The sequence below is a fragment of the Aythya fuligula genome, chromosome 23, assembly GCF_009819795.1.
Source record: "Aythya fuligula isolate bAytFul2 chromosome 23, bAytFul2.pri, whole genome shotgun sequence".
Classification (NCBI taxonomy): domain Eukaryota; kingdom Metazoa; phylum Chordata; class Aves; order Anseriformes; family Anatidae; genus Aythya; species Aythya fuligula.
This window is the reverse complement of record NC_045581.1, coordinates 6,748,245-6,762,182: the sequence shown is the minus strand read 5'-3', so window position 1 is coordinate 6,762,182 and position 13,938 is coordinate 6,748,245. Positions and strand designations below refer to the sequence as shown.

Sequence of the window (13,938 nt, the reverse complement as noted above, 5' to 3'; positions counted from 1 at the left end):
GCACCAGCTGTGCCACAGAACTCAGTGTTTTTTAAAAACAGCCCAGCTACATGCGCTCTGGCCAATTTGGCACCTGGGTAGTTTATTCTGCAAATTGCCTACTTGACATAAAATCTACGTAAGAGCCTTCTGACCTTTCTTTCAGCTCAAGTCTATGTCTTTTTCTTGCACTGAACTTCAGCAAAACCAAGCCTGAACAGCCTCTGATCAGCAGCCTCTTCCCACCTGCCTGCTGCACACACCAGCAAGATCTTTCCGTCCTCCCTTTTCAAACAAGCCTTTATCAGCTCTTCATTGAGGAAAAGGTAAGGAACTGGTGCTGCTTTGCAGTTCTCACTGGTAGCAGCTACAGGACTGGGGTGTCCTGCTTAGTCAGGAAATCGGTTGCGCCTCTGCCTCTGGCACAGGGGGAAGTGCCCGACACATTTCCTCCAAGGGAGGTGTTTGTGTTGCAGCCCAGGACTCAACCCTGTGGCATGGGCAAAGCTTTCCAAACCCATTTCCACTGGTAGCCTTTTGCTCACCTGCTTCAAGGCCTGTTCCAGGCGTGTTTGTTTCGACACAGACAGCTTGCACACCGTGTCCCAGCGGTTGCTCAGCTCTTGCAGCTGCACTTTCACCCAGGTGGTGTCATCCCGGCTGTTCTCGATGAGCTCCCGGCCGGAGCGCTTGAGCACCTGGACAGTCCCCGTGCGCTTCCCCAGCTCCTTCTGGAAGACCTGAAGGAAGAGAGGGCCAAAGCCAAATGGGTCAGTCCCAGGGAGTGGGGTAAGACTGGGGGCCACATCTTGAATAGTTTTTGGCATGGGTTTTGCACCCACTGCCCAGCTAGGTGGGATGGCAGGCAGGCTGGGAGCTGGCCAGCACATGCAACACCTGAGCACGTTTCAACCTAAGTGCACACGGGCAGAGAACTCAGCACTGTCAAAGCTCTCAGAAGGGCAGGAGCCCAGACTTGGCACCACTGCACCCTGCAGAGTGGCCGTGACCCAGAGCAGAAGGTTCAGGCTGCAGTGCAAGCAGCTGCTTTGAGCAGAAGCCCAAGCCCTGTCTGCAGATTTCATGTGTGACCTAATCCAAAACTGGGAGCACCAGCTTCTGAGACACGCTGGAGAGAACTGCCAAGACCAAAGTTTATAGAGGACTATAAACTCAGCCACCTCTTCAAAACTGAATCCTCGACAGATCTATCTGGTAGTGTCTTGGAGGAACACAGCTCCAGGCCCTGAAACCCTTCCAGGAACAGAAACGTTTCTTCCCACTTGTTCACCCTGTTTCTTCCCTCCCTGTCCAGCTCAACGCAGTGAGAAAAGCAGCTCCACAGCGAGCCACCAGCTTTGGCTCCTCTGTTGTTTGGCACTCAGGGAAGACGAGCTCTGCTCACATCCCCAAGAACTGCAGAAGGAGCTCTCACCTTGTGAGCATCCATCAGGTTCATGACCAGGTCCAGGTCACCGTGGACAGGCTGATCTTCAGCTAGCTGGGGCTCCACCTTGTACAGCCAGTCCACCAAGGCCTGCAGCGCATCCATGAACTGGCCAGAGAACAAGAGGGCTTCTTCCAGCTTGTGCTGCCTGAAAAATCAGATATCCCCGTGAGCTTTCATGAACATCTCCTTTTGTCATTGCCCAGTGAACTTCTCCACCCTCTGACCACCCCACAAAATCACCACATGCTCTCGGTCCAACCTCCCTTCTGCTGCTCCCCGCTTTGCCAGCCCCTGGCAAACAAGCCCTGCTGGTACGACACCGGGGCTGGATTTACCTTTCCACAGATTTGCCGCACACCGTGTCCCATTTATCCCGGACTTCTCCCAGTAAATTGTCCAGCTTTTGAGTGTCATCTGGAAGCAAGGCCTTTTCTTTGAGGGCTCTGCCTGTCCTGATGGTGGTGTCGTAGACAGGCTGCTTTCCACCCAGTGTTTTTTGGAACTCCTGGGAACGGGGAGAGAAAACAAAACTGCTTCAGAAAGCCTGACCTCGCAAAGAAGACACATGGCTCTCGCGTGGATCCCTGGCTGTACGTTTTCTACTGCAGCATTAAGCATGGCCATGCCTTTCCCCTGTTCTGAGAGCAGAGGAGACATTGCCCCGCTCCCTCCTGACAAATTGCCCTCCCACCCCATGGCCAGCGCCAGTCTTGCACCATCAGAGCTTTACCTTGTGTTTGGAGAGCTGGAGCTTGATTTTGTCAGGATCATTGGAAATCTCCAGCTCGGAATCCAGGTGATTCTCTGCATCCTCCAGCCAATCAATCAGTTTCTTCCAAGCTTCGTGGAACTGCAAAGAAACAGAAGCAAGTTTGAAACTTCACACTGAAGCTGCCTCCAGTCCTGTTCTGGTCTCGGGACCTCCTGCCCCCAGGGCTGGCCGTGCCTCGGGGTCTGTCGCACCCTCCCCGTGTTCCTCACCTGCTTGGCTCGCTTCCTGGCGTCATCGAGAGCCCGGCCCCGCTCCACTGAGCGCTGCACGACCTTCTCCCAGCGGGACTGGACGCTCACCAGCAGATTCTTGATCAACACCACGTCCTGCTTTTGACTGAGAAACTTCAGCTGGTTCCCAGTTTGGTCCAGCTCGATGATGCGATCCCGATGAGCGTTCACTTCGTTGGCAAACACCTGCAAACAGCAAAGATGTGCTCCTATCTGTAAGGAGCCCCGGACGTGCCCACAAGCACCGTGTGCTTGGGTGGGGGTTCAGGTCCCACAGTTGCTCCCACCACCCTGTGAAGCCATCCTGCACACCTTGTGCTCATCGATCTGGGCCAGCACGGCACTGAGGATGAGGCTGGGTGGGGGCACGATGTTCAGGCTCTGCTCAGCCAGCGTCAGCCAGTTGATGAAGTCCTGCAGGGAGTTCTGGAAGTCCGTGGCCAGGGCAAGAGCCTCCTCCAGCTTCGCCTGCAGCAGTGGAGAGGGAGGGGGGAAAAAACCAACACTGAGGGCGAGAGCTCCCGATCTGCGGTTTCCCAGACAAGGGCAGGCTTTGTGTCCCTGCTGAAACGCGCCTCTAATGGGAACCTCGTCAACTCGGCCAGGAAACACGACTTGTTTACCAAGGCGAGGAGGTTTCAATGAAAGCCGCCGCTTCAGAATTGGTTTCTTTCAAAACCCACGGGCGAGAGTCGCACGTGAAAGGGGAGACAACTCCATTATCGACACACAAGCAGCTGCGTCGCCCTCAGCTTCCCGAGAAAGGGATCACCATGGGAAGAGCTCTCAGTAAATGGGAGGTGGATGACATTTCGATGGCAACAGCTGCAGCACCACAAATTTATTCTGGGCTGAGGCCACCGCGTCCCTTGTTTTATCTCATCACCGGCCAAAACACTAGAATGGAGTCAGCTCAGAGGAGGATTTGGCCTGCTGTCTCACACAGAGGACCAACAAAGTGTGTCTTTCAGAGCTGCAGGAGGTTTCTTACCACCCCTCCTCGAAACTAATCCAAATGCAATTTTACCCTCATTTTCTGTGTGATTTAACCAAATTTTACAACTATGTAGAAATAAATAATAGCTCAGCTCTCAGGCAGCACCATTTGGATGGCAAATTCAACCTGTGCAACCCAAGAGAGGTTATTAAAAAAAAAAACACAACCCTCCTCTCCAGCCCTGTCTGTCTCCTTGCACTCTCAGGGTAGAGCAGAGCAGCAGGCAGGGGGCACCTGCTGTCGGTCCATCTTGTGGGGTAAGGACAGACGGTGTCTCTGCAAACGATACCTTTCTCTCCTCCATCTTGGTGCTGACCAGACACCACTTCTGCTCCAGCAGCGCTACGCTCTGCTCCGTCTTGGAGCCGGAGCCCGAGTCGTCGCGGTTCAGCAGCATCAGTCGCCCCTTGGCCAGCAGCTGGCTGTACACATCCTCCTGGGCTTTCAGCTGGCCATACAGCTCCTGCAAGCGAGGCAGCACCGAAGCGTTAGACAAAGCAGGAGCTCAGAAAGGGGCTGCAGCTCGCTGCAACTCAAGGTGATGAGAAAATTAAGTTCTGGGCAGGCAGCACAGCGACAGCAGCGTGCCACTTTGAGCAGAGGATGGTGCTTAAAGCACCGTGATGCTTGTCCAGGCATCAAGTGCAAATTTATCTGTAAGAGAGCAGAGAAGCTCTCATCTCCCTTCCCGTCAGACACATAAAGGAGAAGTTTTTGATGCTGATATTTAACAGACAAAAGCTTGTGGAATTGAAAGTACTAAAAACCTGCCCCAAGAAATTACCATGTGGGCATTGAGCTGTTCCCGGGCAGTTTCTGGCAGACCTCCCGTGGGCTTCGATGCAGACAATTGGCTCTCCATTCTCGTTAGCCACAGGAGGAAGTCTTCAATCTCACCATGGAAACCCTGGGCCTGTTCGGGAACATATAATCGGCCACCATCAGATGACATCAGCCACCATTGATCATGCGCCAGGGTTAACGCTGTGCTGGCTTCAAAACCAGATAAAGAGGCAGCGCTGGACTGAACAGCGCGTTAAGAGGGATGCACAAGGTACCCCCCTAACCATGTCATTCTGGCAAATAAACAAAACACAGTTGGTTTTGCAAACAAAAAGCTGCCTGCTTCTAAATCTCACTGTGAAGCTTGCACATCTCTGTCCTGGCGCACTGCACTGCTCCAGGACAGTTAGATGGAAAGCACGGCACTGAAAGCCCAGGGTCTCCAGCTCCTCTCCCCTTTGCTCCAGGAGCAGCTCCCCTCTGTGCAGGCCAGTACCCGCCGTGTGCCCTGACCTGCTGGAGGGTGGACTGCAGCTGCTGCTCCCTCTCCTCTGTCTTCTGCAGCACCGACTCCCAGCACGCGTTCAGCTTCTCCAGGCGGTTCCGCAGGCTGCTGGCATCGTCCCCTGCGCTGGACTCCAGGAGCTCGTTGCCTGCTTTGTTCACTGTCTCCACGGTTGCTTGGTGGGCCAAGACATCGTTCTTCAGCACCTACATGAGACACGTTGGGCAAATGTTGGACATCTCTGTAAACGCCCTGTTACTTCCAGCGTGCTCTTGTGGACTTGAACCAAACCAACTCAAACCCTTCGTGAGAGAAAATTGTGCAACAGGAATGGATCAAAAAGTGACACAGTGAGACTACTCACATGGTGCTTTGCAAGTTCAACCTCGATGACTTTTGGGTCTCCATTGATGGGTTTTTGCGCATCGAGCAACTCCTCGGTGTGGGTCAGCCACGCCATCAGCTCTGCTAATGCGTGCTGGAACTGCCCAAGTGCCAGAAGAGCAGCTTCGAGTTTGTGCTGGGCAATGACAGGGAAGGAAAAGGAAAGTTTAATTCAGGAAGGAGGGGGAGCATCCGAGTGAATTTCAACCCTGCACTGGCAAGAGTCCAGATCTCCTCTGTACCTGTCTGTGAGCAATCTTCTCGCCCAAATTCTCCCAGAGATGTTTCAGCTCTGTCAGTGGCTCCTTTATGATGTCTCTGTCTGTCTCATCTGTAGCTTTTTTTAGCATCAGTTCACCTTGGTGATTAAGCTTTTCCATCTCAATCTGCTGCTGGTAAACCTCCATTTTAAACTCCTGCCAAAACAAGCAGGACAAAAACCAGAACGAAATGAATCATTCGAGCGAGAGCTCTGCAATGTAAAGCAAGCACCAGAGAAGCGGCCCGGCTCCACCCGCGTACCTTCATCTCGTTCATTTGCTCCTTGACTGTGTTGAGGTCAGTGCCGACAGGAGACATGTTGCAGAGTTTAATCACGGCATTATCCAGCCAGTCAAACATGGCCTGAAAGGAGTGCAGACACCGTCAGCAACGGGAAAGGCAAACAACGCTCTCCCACAGCCAGCTGGGAAAAAGGGGCAGGTGCCCCCATCACCAGGCAGCCACCAGACTTTTTCCCTTGTGGGGCAAACTTTCCCTGCTTGCTCTATAAGAAAGTGTTGGCAGCCAGGCTCATCCTGCTCTGCTGTGCAGAAGCAAAGGCAGGCTTGGGAAGCCAAATGCAGTCAAACATTTGCTATTCCTTGGAGCTGGCTGGAAAGCTCAGGGTCTAACAGAGGCTGTCAACAGTCACGCAGGAGACATTTTCCTGCCTTGCATTACTGTAAAGCCTAGCACAGCTTCAGGGAGAGGATGCACAGTGATGTTCCCACGTCTACCCACCACACATAAACAGCCCTGTCTCTTACTTGAAGAGTATCTTGGTACTGCACAGCCGACTGCATGGCTTCTTCGAGCTTTTCAAGCCTTTCCTTCCAAGTTTTGTTTAGATTTTCCCACGCATTGTTCATCTGCAGAACACAAGATTGCCCACAGAATTTGTTAGGCTCCTCCACTTGAGCTCTCGCTTGCTCCTACCTGATTTTATCTGAATGAGGGACTGCTGTTTTTCCTACCTCATCAATGCTCTTTTTCACTTCTGGTTTCTCAGTTTCGCCACAGGCAAAAATTAAGTCAGTTCCAAGGAGTCGGATGAACTCCAGCTCTTCATGCAAGCCATCCGTTTCCTCCTTAATAGTCTGCATACAACATAATGGTGAAAGGAAAATGTTTATTATTAAATGATCCTCCAAAAATTCCCCATAAATAGGAGGGCTAAAGCATGGAGAGTCCTTTCTGTGCTGGACGTGTCCTGCATCCTGGCCAACAGCCCACGGCCAGACCCCAGGGCTGCATCACGAAGCAAGCAGATGGGTGCCCTGCTCACCAGCACTGCCACCACCAACCTTCCTGCTCCCACCTCTGGCCAGAGTGGCAGCGTAGCTGTTTGCAGGGTTTGGGGGAACTAGAAGAAGGAATTCTGTATTTAGCTTGACGTGAGCCTGAACTGCCTCTCTGGAGATGTTGTTTACAAGAGATGTTCTGTTTACAGGAATGTTTTGTCAATACAGGAATTAGTTTTTGAAACTCAAAAGTTGCAAACCAAAGTCAGAGTGGTTATAAAACAAAAATAGAAAGGACAAACTTAGCAAAGAGCAACACGTAACGTAACACGCCATCTCCCCAAGGTCCGAGCCCAGTCAATATGCAAACACCTGAAGTGGATTTCACCATTTACTTGAAACAACCACACAACAACACACAAATCCGAGCCCATCCAGCTTTACACTTATCTCCACTCTAACCAAAATCTAAATATACACTTCCCACGCTAGACAGCACTCAAATGCCTTCTACACAGACTGGGAGCAGAACCGTGCAAGCTTCCACATCACTCAAACATGTGGGCACACAACTCTGACCGCATGCTCAATAAGCTTCCTAAAACAGTAGCAAAAAAAAGTGATTTAAGCATTATTTCCTCGTCTGGAACAGGGGGTGGTGGAGGTGGGAAGGTAAATGTAAAATACACTTATGTTTTTTCCCTGCTGTTCCAAATTACAACAGAAACGTTTCATAATCTGACTGACTGCCTACAAACATGCTCTACAGACACATTTGGCCATGCTCGTATTTAAGACCTATCCCAATCTACCTCACAAGGTGGGTGCAAACAAGCTCCAGACAGAGGAACAGTCCCATGGTCCTCACCTCTGCTGCTTCCACCTGCTGCTTGATGATGGACGGGTCAATGCCTGGGCTCTCCAGGTCATGAACGATGTCCTGGGTGTCTTTGATGGTAGTCAGGAGGGCTGCCATGTCGTACCAGAACTTCTCTGCAAGCTCCAGGACATCAAGGAACTTCATCTCACGTTCCTCTGCCCGGGCTTTGATGTCTTCCCAGAAGAAGACCATCTGATCCAACTTATCCTGGATTACTGACAGTAGGAAAGAAAACACTAAGTTAAGGAGAAGACTGTCCTATCTTGCCCCAAGGTAACTTTTTTACAACTCAAAAGCACTTTACAAAACCTTTTCACTTAGAAATAGCCAACAGAATATTCAAATGGGAATTAAAGGCGGATGGGGCTATCAGAGCATTAACTATGAGAGCTGCTCAGGGACAGGAGAAACCCTGGCTTGCAGAAATTCAGCCTTTATTTATGTGCAGGCAAGCTCAGGACAAATTTGCCCACATACTCTCCTCCAATGAACCTCTGTTCAGGCCACCTCTAGCGTGAAGTCTATGCTCACTCAGTTCATGAGCTGGCTGTTGAGCTGCCAACAAAGGTGCCAATTAGCGCCAATTCTGTTGGCAGGTCTTTTTGTGCTGGGGATGTTCCTTCCCTCCATTAGGAGCTGAATCAACACCAACAAATCGTTTCACTGGGGACCACCAACAGTTGCCACAAGAGACCAGCTCACGGTGATGGCTCAGCTCAGCTGAGCTGAAACCTCAGCCTGAGCAGTCACAAACAGAGAGGAGAAACAATTCTGCGGCTGATACCACCCCGAGATACCTTTCGCTGCCAGGTCCTTGTCTGTTCCCTGCGATCTGCCGATCAGCTCTTCCCCGCGGCGTTTCAGAGCCTCGAAGGAGGGCTGCAGCTTCTCCAGCTCCACGGTGGCGTTTTTGTTCTCGCTGATGCACTCCCGGATCTTGTCGACCTCGGCAGGAATGAGGGGCGGCATGCGCAGGCGGGTGGAGAGGGTCTCCAGCGTCTCCAGCATCGGCTCGATCTTGTCGTGGAACTGGGGAGGAGCAAGGTCATTCGGGCAGGTGAGATGAGATTAAACAGCGCTGCACCGCTCCCTCCCTGTGCACCAGCCCTTAGCGCTGCGCCCAGCGGCCTCTCGGAGAGGACAAACATTGCCAGCAACAGCAATTACACCTGCAGCCTCCTGTTCGTGCCTGCCTCGGCTCTTATTTGCTGCACACAGCCCCGGGCTGCACCAACCCCAAGGAATCCAGCCCTAAGTCAGCCAAACACACTCACAGCACAGGCAACTGTGAACCAAACACGGCAGCGCTTTGTCATGATGCTCAACCCCGTAGTATTCACGTTTTGACTGCTGTCCCGCTGCTGGCAGATGGGCAGCGTGACACAAAAACCAAATCCCATTTGTTTTATCATCTGCGCAGAGACGCTGCTGGAAGAGCGCCTGTGTTTGGTGCTGGAGGAAACCTCCGCTTGGTGCAAGGAGAGCAGGAAAACCGCCCTGGCACGGTCACAGGGAGATGGGGGAAGGCTGCATGCGCACAGGGAGGAGCAGAGTGAGCTGCCAAGGAACGGGGGCTTCAACAAAAGCAAAATCAGAAAGCCAAGAGGGTCTAGCACAGTTTGCTATTTTTTTTTTGTTTGAATATACATATGGCTTTATGTTTTTTTTTAATGAAGAAAAGTCAACTTTGGCCTGGAAGATACCAGGTCATCTCTGCTGGTGAGAACAAGGGTGGGAACAAGGGTAGCCCTGCTGCACTGGGCTGCCAGCCCTGGTGCTCCTCATGCCCCCCCATAGGATACCAGCATTGGCTTTTGCCCAGTCCCAGCTAACAGCAGAGACGAGATGGGATCTTGGTGCAAAGTTGATGATGGGCACACTGCCTTAGCCAACAAGCAGGAGCAAATGGGAAGCTGAGCTAGAGCAGAAAGCTCTGTGCACCAGTGCAAACCGCTTCAAAAGCAAAACCTCTGCTTTGCACGAAGCATTCCCAGTGGAAGCTGGCCATGGCTGAAACCAGGCAGCAACGCAACAAAAGCCATCTCAGAAACGTGACTTTGTTTTCCCTCAGAGTTAGTTCTTAAGCAAGTTCAGCTGAGCTGTGCATCAACCAGAAATAAAAGCCTGGGTGTAAAACAGAATTGTTTCAGCCCAAGGAAAGAGTGTAAATGAACGTCTACCATGGTGGGGCTTACCTCTGTGATCTGCAATGGTGGGGCGTAGTCAACACAACAATGAAATGGGACCATGTGGGGAAGACAGGAACAGGCAGCAACACACACAGATAACACATTCCACAATGTGAGTGAGAGATGAGACGGGAGGGATGTGTGGGGGGGAAAAACTTGGAGTTAATACAAGTGCAAACCAAGAGAAGTGACTAAACAATACAGGAATAAAATAAAATTTAAAAAAAAAAAAAAAAAAAGACACCCAGACATGACAAAAACCAACTGCACTACAGTAACACTGGGTGAAATGAAACAAAACTAAGAACCACAAACCCTGAACCTGTGTGGCAGAAACTCTTTACCCCTTTATGACCTTTAGCACCTACAATCTCTGCCCTTCCTTTCATATCTCTGATCCTGCAGCCACCAATCCGTGGGTCTCCTCTCGAGATGCCCGGACCCTGGCGATGGCAATTAGCTCTCCCATACAAACCATCCTGCGGCTGTTCACACACTGCAGTGCTTTGCTTATCAGAAACGAAACTTATCTCTCCGAGCTCTTCAAGGAGGCCCTCTGGGCCCTCCCAACCTTGGGTGGATGCCAACACAGCCCCTTTGAACGAGCATCATTATGAAGGTTGTAAAAATTTATTGCTCTATTTACCATGTCAAGATTCAAGCTCCTTCTCCCCTCCTTCTGCGGTCAGTGCTGAGTGGGGGCCCTGCCCAGCAGTCAGCTGAAAACTACCCTGAAGGTGTCTGCCTATGTTGTGCCCTATAAAGGGTTTTACAATCCTAGCATAGGAATAAAACTGTATTTCAAAGCACGTGGCTTCCCCAGGGGACTGCAATAAACGCTTAGCAGACTTGGCTGCTTGGCACCCCAGAAGCGTACCTGAGTGGACTGCGAGACAGCTTCATCGAGCGCAAGAGCCCGCTGACACACCTCCTCCTTGATTTTGGCGTACATGGCCTCTGCTGTTGAGTACTTTTTCTGCACCATCTCTCCTTCCTCAGGGTTGAGGTCCTTGAGCTGTGGTCCGATTTTCAGCAGCTTGTCGATGTGAGGCTTATGTTCAGCAATAGACTCTCTCAGTTGCTAGGGAATAAGATGAGGGGGGGGAAGACAATTGTTCAGAAGTCTACCGAGAGCTGCTGCCTATTTATTTCACACAACACTCCTAGAGCCACGATTGCATCTGGCAGTGCACGCACACCATGGATTTCTTGACCCAGCATGTGCCGAACACGTGGGGCTCGGCTCTTCCCATGGTGTGCACCGGCACGCCGCCCTGCTCCCGCTGCCCCAGGCAGCTCTGTCTGGTGACCCTCCCTGAGGTCCCCAGGGAGATGACAACAAAAACTTCCTTTGCATCTCTCTACCCTAAAAGTACAATGCTCTTCTCCCCGCTGCAAGTCAGGCATGAGATGCAGAGACAACCAGGCTCCCCTGGGTTTCATCTGGATTTTAGTAAGAAATGACCCAACTTATCTAGCGATTCCCAAGTGGCATGACCAAGGCACCCTTGTGTTACATAGGTAGGATCCCCAGAAAGAAAAGAACAGGGAAAAAATAAAAATAAAAATCAGAAAAATGGCCTGCTCTGGCCCTGTGAGTGCTGCACCTCCATTCAAGCCTGAAGTGCTGACCCAGCAAGAGCTGGCGCAGGAGCTGCGGGCTCAGCCACCGCCTTACCCTCATGTCCTCCTGCTGCTGCTTGAGCTGCTCATGGTCGATGGCTGGAGGGGGCAGCTGTGAGATCAGGGCCTGCGTTTCCTCGATCCAAGGGTTCAGCTCCTCGTAGGTCTCCCAAAACTGGTTCACCAGGACCTGTGCACGCTCCAGGCGAGCGTAGCGCTCTGAGTTGAGCTGGCTCACTGCTTCGTACTGCTGCACCAGGGACTCTGTTTTCTCCTGAAAGGAATGGGAAGAGAGTTAGCGATGGATGCAGAAGGGCACAGGAACGCTGCCAGCTGCATGCTGTGAGCTGGAAGAGCAGGAGGTGCGCTCGGTGGCGTCGAGCCACGTGCACAAGCTGTAATTCCAATTAAAGCAGCCTGAGAAATCTCACTATTCTCCTTCCCCAAACACTGCAATAAAAATACTGCAATAAAAGAGGCTAATAAATATAAAGAGATCTCTGTTAAGTGTCACTGGTGGGAATTCCTGAAGATGGAGTAATTTTAAACTGCTTCAGACTGTGCAAGAGCTAAGTGCTCGCCTCTCCCCCCACCCCGTCTCCCCCCAGCACTAAATATCCATCAGGCTCACCTGGAGAACAGCTTTTTGTTCTTCCCCACACGTCCCAAAGATCTCGTTGCGCTGGCTGAACAGTTCATCCATGGAGTCTTTGTGCCGAATAATGTCGATGGAAAAAGCCTGCAGAAAGGAAATGTCCAAAGAAAGGGAAGGAATGAGAATGGAGCCCGACCACCCCTGCCCAGCCCCACGAGGGGCCCTCCTGCCCCGCCAGGCTGCCCAGCCCCAGCACTACAGAGATCGCACCAAACTCAGCACCAGCGCCCCGTGGCACACCGAGAATCTGGCTGAGAAGGCAGATAGCCACATTGCTTTCTCACTGCTCATCTGCTTTAACCCCTCTCTTTCAAAGGCCTGAACATGGCACTCGAAATTAGGCGTCAGGTCAGGCTCCGAGCAACTTCCACACCCAGGTCATCGTCCCACGGATTGGAAACCCGTGACTGTCCTGCATGTGTGTCCTCCCCCCAAAAATGACAGGTAGCAGTCAGTCAAACACTGCTGTGCCTCGGGGGAGAGCATGAGGACACACATTGGTGTGCAGGTCCCTGTCCCAAGGGCTCCCCGCCTGCACAGGACAAGCTCCACCACCCGTTTGTGATCAGTTCAGCGAATACTTCAAGCCCCCCAAACCACCCTCTCCAGAACTGCCTCTACCCATAACTTTGCCATTCCCCAGGTCCACATGATTAACAACATCCACAAGCAGCAGGGAGCCAGGCTGAGCTCAATTTAACTTAATGCTCGATGCTTCAGTCCCCGTCCGTTATAACAATGTGGTGTGTGTGTTTTTTTGTGTTTTAAATGCACAAAATCCAATAAGCATGTATGCCGCTCTGATTGCCGAGGCTGGTGTGGGAAGAAAAGGGCCGTTTATTTAAAGTGCACGTTCTTTCAGGCATGAGCTCATCTCAAAGATATATAAAAAAAAAAAAGAAAGGCAAAAAAAGAAGAGCTCCTCTTTGTTCCATGGCTGGCTGCAGCTAGTGAAACAAGGAGTCCCCCACTGGAAGGAACAATGAGCAGAAAGCAAATGTAAAAGTACCCTCATTAATCAATAGGTACAGCTCTCCAGGCTGCTCCTGCCAGCAGTGCCTGTGAGACACAGGTAGAGCTCGCTGCCACGGCCGGGCAGAGCCCTGGAAGGAAGGAACACCTCCCGCGAGGGCAGCCTGGGCAGGAGCAGCAGCCTGGCCCCAGGGACCCAGCTCGCTCCATCTTTAGCTCGTGTGAACAGCTCTCTGGCACCCTGAGCTGCTCAGGGCTCTTCAGATGTCCAACACTTCATTTGTCTAAAGCCTTCTTCCTTTTTCCTTTTACTTACCAAGGGCACATGTTGTACCTCTCTTGGAGCTCTGGGCTCAGCCATACAAAGACCAGAAGCCCCTCCAGAGCTCTGCTGCCCTGACAGACAGCCCCAGCCCCAGCCCCAGCCCCATCTCCAGCCCCATCTCTCCTTCTCACTGCCCACTGCCCACCACCTCCGTGCCCACCCGCTCCTCCTGGCAGCCCCCTGCTCGTACCTTCTGCACCTGCAGCTGTGCCGTCGTCTGGTCCTGCTCCAGCCGAATGGGACCGAGAGCCATCAGCTTCCGCTTGGTCTCAGCGACCCAGGCCAGCTCCGCATCGGCCGCCTGCTCGTACTGGTGGAGGGAGAAGGGAGGCTCCATCAGCCAAAGCCAGGGGGCAGAGCAGCCTCTGGGCCCATCTCTGCTCTGGTTTGAGCAGAGCGGGGCAGGGAGCTCGCTGTCCCCACCAGCATGGACCCAGGGCACCAGTGACATCTACATCCTTGTTGCAAGCATTTAAAAACCAAGGGCCCTTCTGTAAGATGTAAGTGGTGACCCCGCACGCCCTGCCCCTGTGCTTGGAAGGCCAACAGCTGCACAGAGGCCACGTTAACACAGCCATGTGCACTAACACACACATTGTTGGCTTTAGGAATGCCTGCCAGCGTGGGCCATGGCTTTCTGAAGGAGAGCTCTCCTCTGCCGAGGGCAGCCAGGCCCATGGGGATGCTCCTGC

The 13,938-nt window shown here is 52.3% G+C and overlaps 1 protein-coding gene across 1 annotated transcript in view; it reads right to left on the bottom strand.

Moving 5' to 3' along the window:
- The window catches only part of MACF1 (microtubule actin crosslinking factor 1), a 136,096-nt gene that overhangs the window by 12,886 nt on the left and 109,272 nt on the right, over positions 1 to 13,938 (bottom strand). Inside the window, exons 61-81 of the mRNA XM_032202130.1 lie at positions 13,437 to 13,556; positions 11,926 to 12,033; positions 11,350 to 11,568; positions 10,549 to 10,752; positions 9,678 to 9,686; positions 8,280 to 8,511; positions 7,471 to 7,697; positions 6,336 to 6,458; positions 6,129 to 6,230; positions 5,623 to 5,724; positions 5,343 to 5,516; positions 5,081 to 5,236; positions 4,725 to 4,922; positions 4,213 to 4,341; positions 3,718 to 3,891; positions 2,744 to 2,899; positions 2,411 to 2,617; positions 2,160 to 2,279; positions 1,765 to 1,934; positions 1,415 to 1,574; positions 525 to 719 (exon numbers count right to left, since the gene is read on the bottom strand). Of these exons, the coding sequence (XP_032058021.1) occupies positions 525 to 719; positions 1,415 to 1,574; positions 1,765 to 1,934; positions 2,160 to 2,279; positions 2,411 to 2,617; positions 2,744 to 2,899; positions 3,718 to 3,891; positions 4,213 to 4,341; positions 4,725 to 4,922; positions 5,081 to 5,236; positions 5,343 to 5,516; positions 5,623 to 5,724; positions 6,129 to 6,230; positions 6,336 to 6,458; positions 7,471 to 7,697; positions 8,280 to 8,511; positions 9,678 to 9,686; positions 10,549 to 10,752; positions 11,350 to 11,568; positions 11,926 to 12,033; positions 13,437 to 13,556 (3,285 nt within the window). The remainder of the gene's footprint in view (positions 1 to 524; positions 720 to 1,414; positions 1,575 to 1,764; positions 1,935 to 2,159; positions 2,280 to 2,410; positions 2,618 to 2,743; positions 2,900 to 3,717; positions 3,892 to 4,212; positions 4,342 to 4,724; positions 4,923 to 5,080; positions 5,237 to 5,342; positions 5,517 to 5,622; positions 5,725 to 6,128; positions 6,231 to 6,335; positions 6,459 to 7,470; positions 7,698 to 8,279; positions 8,512 to 9,677; positions 9,687 to 10,548; positions 10,753 to 11,349; positions 11,569 to 11,925; positions 12,034 to 13,436; positions 13,557 to 13,938) is intronic.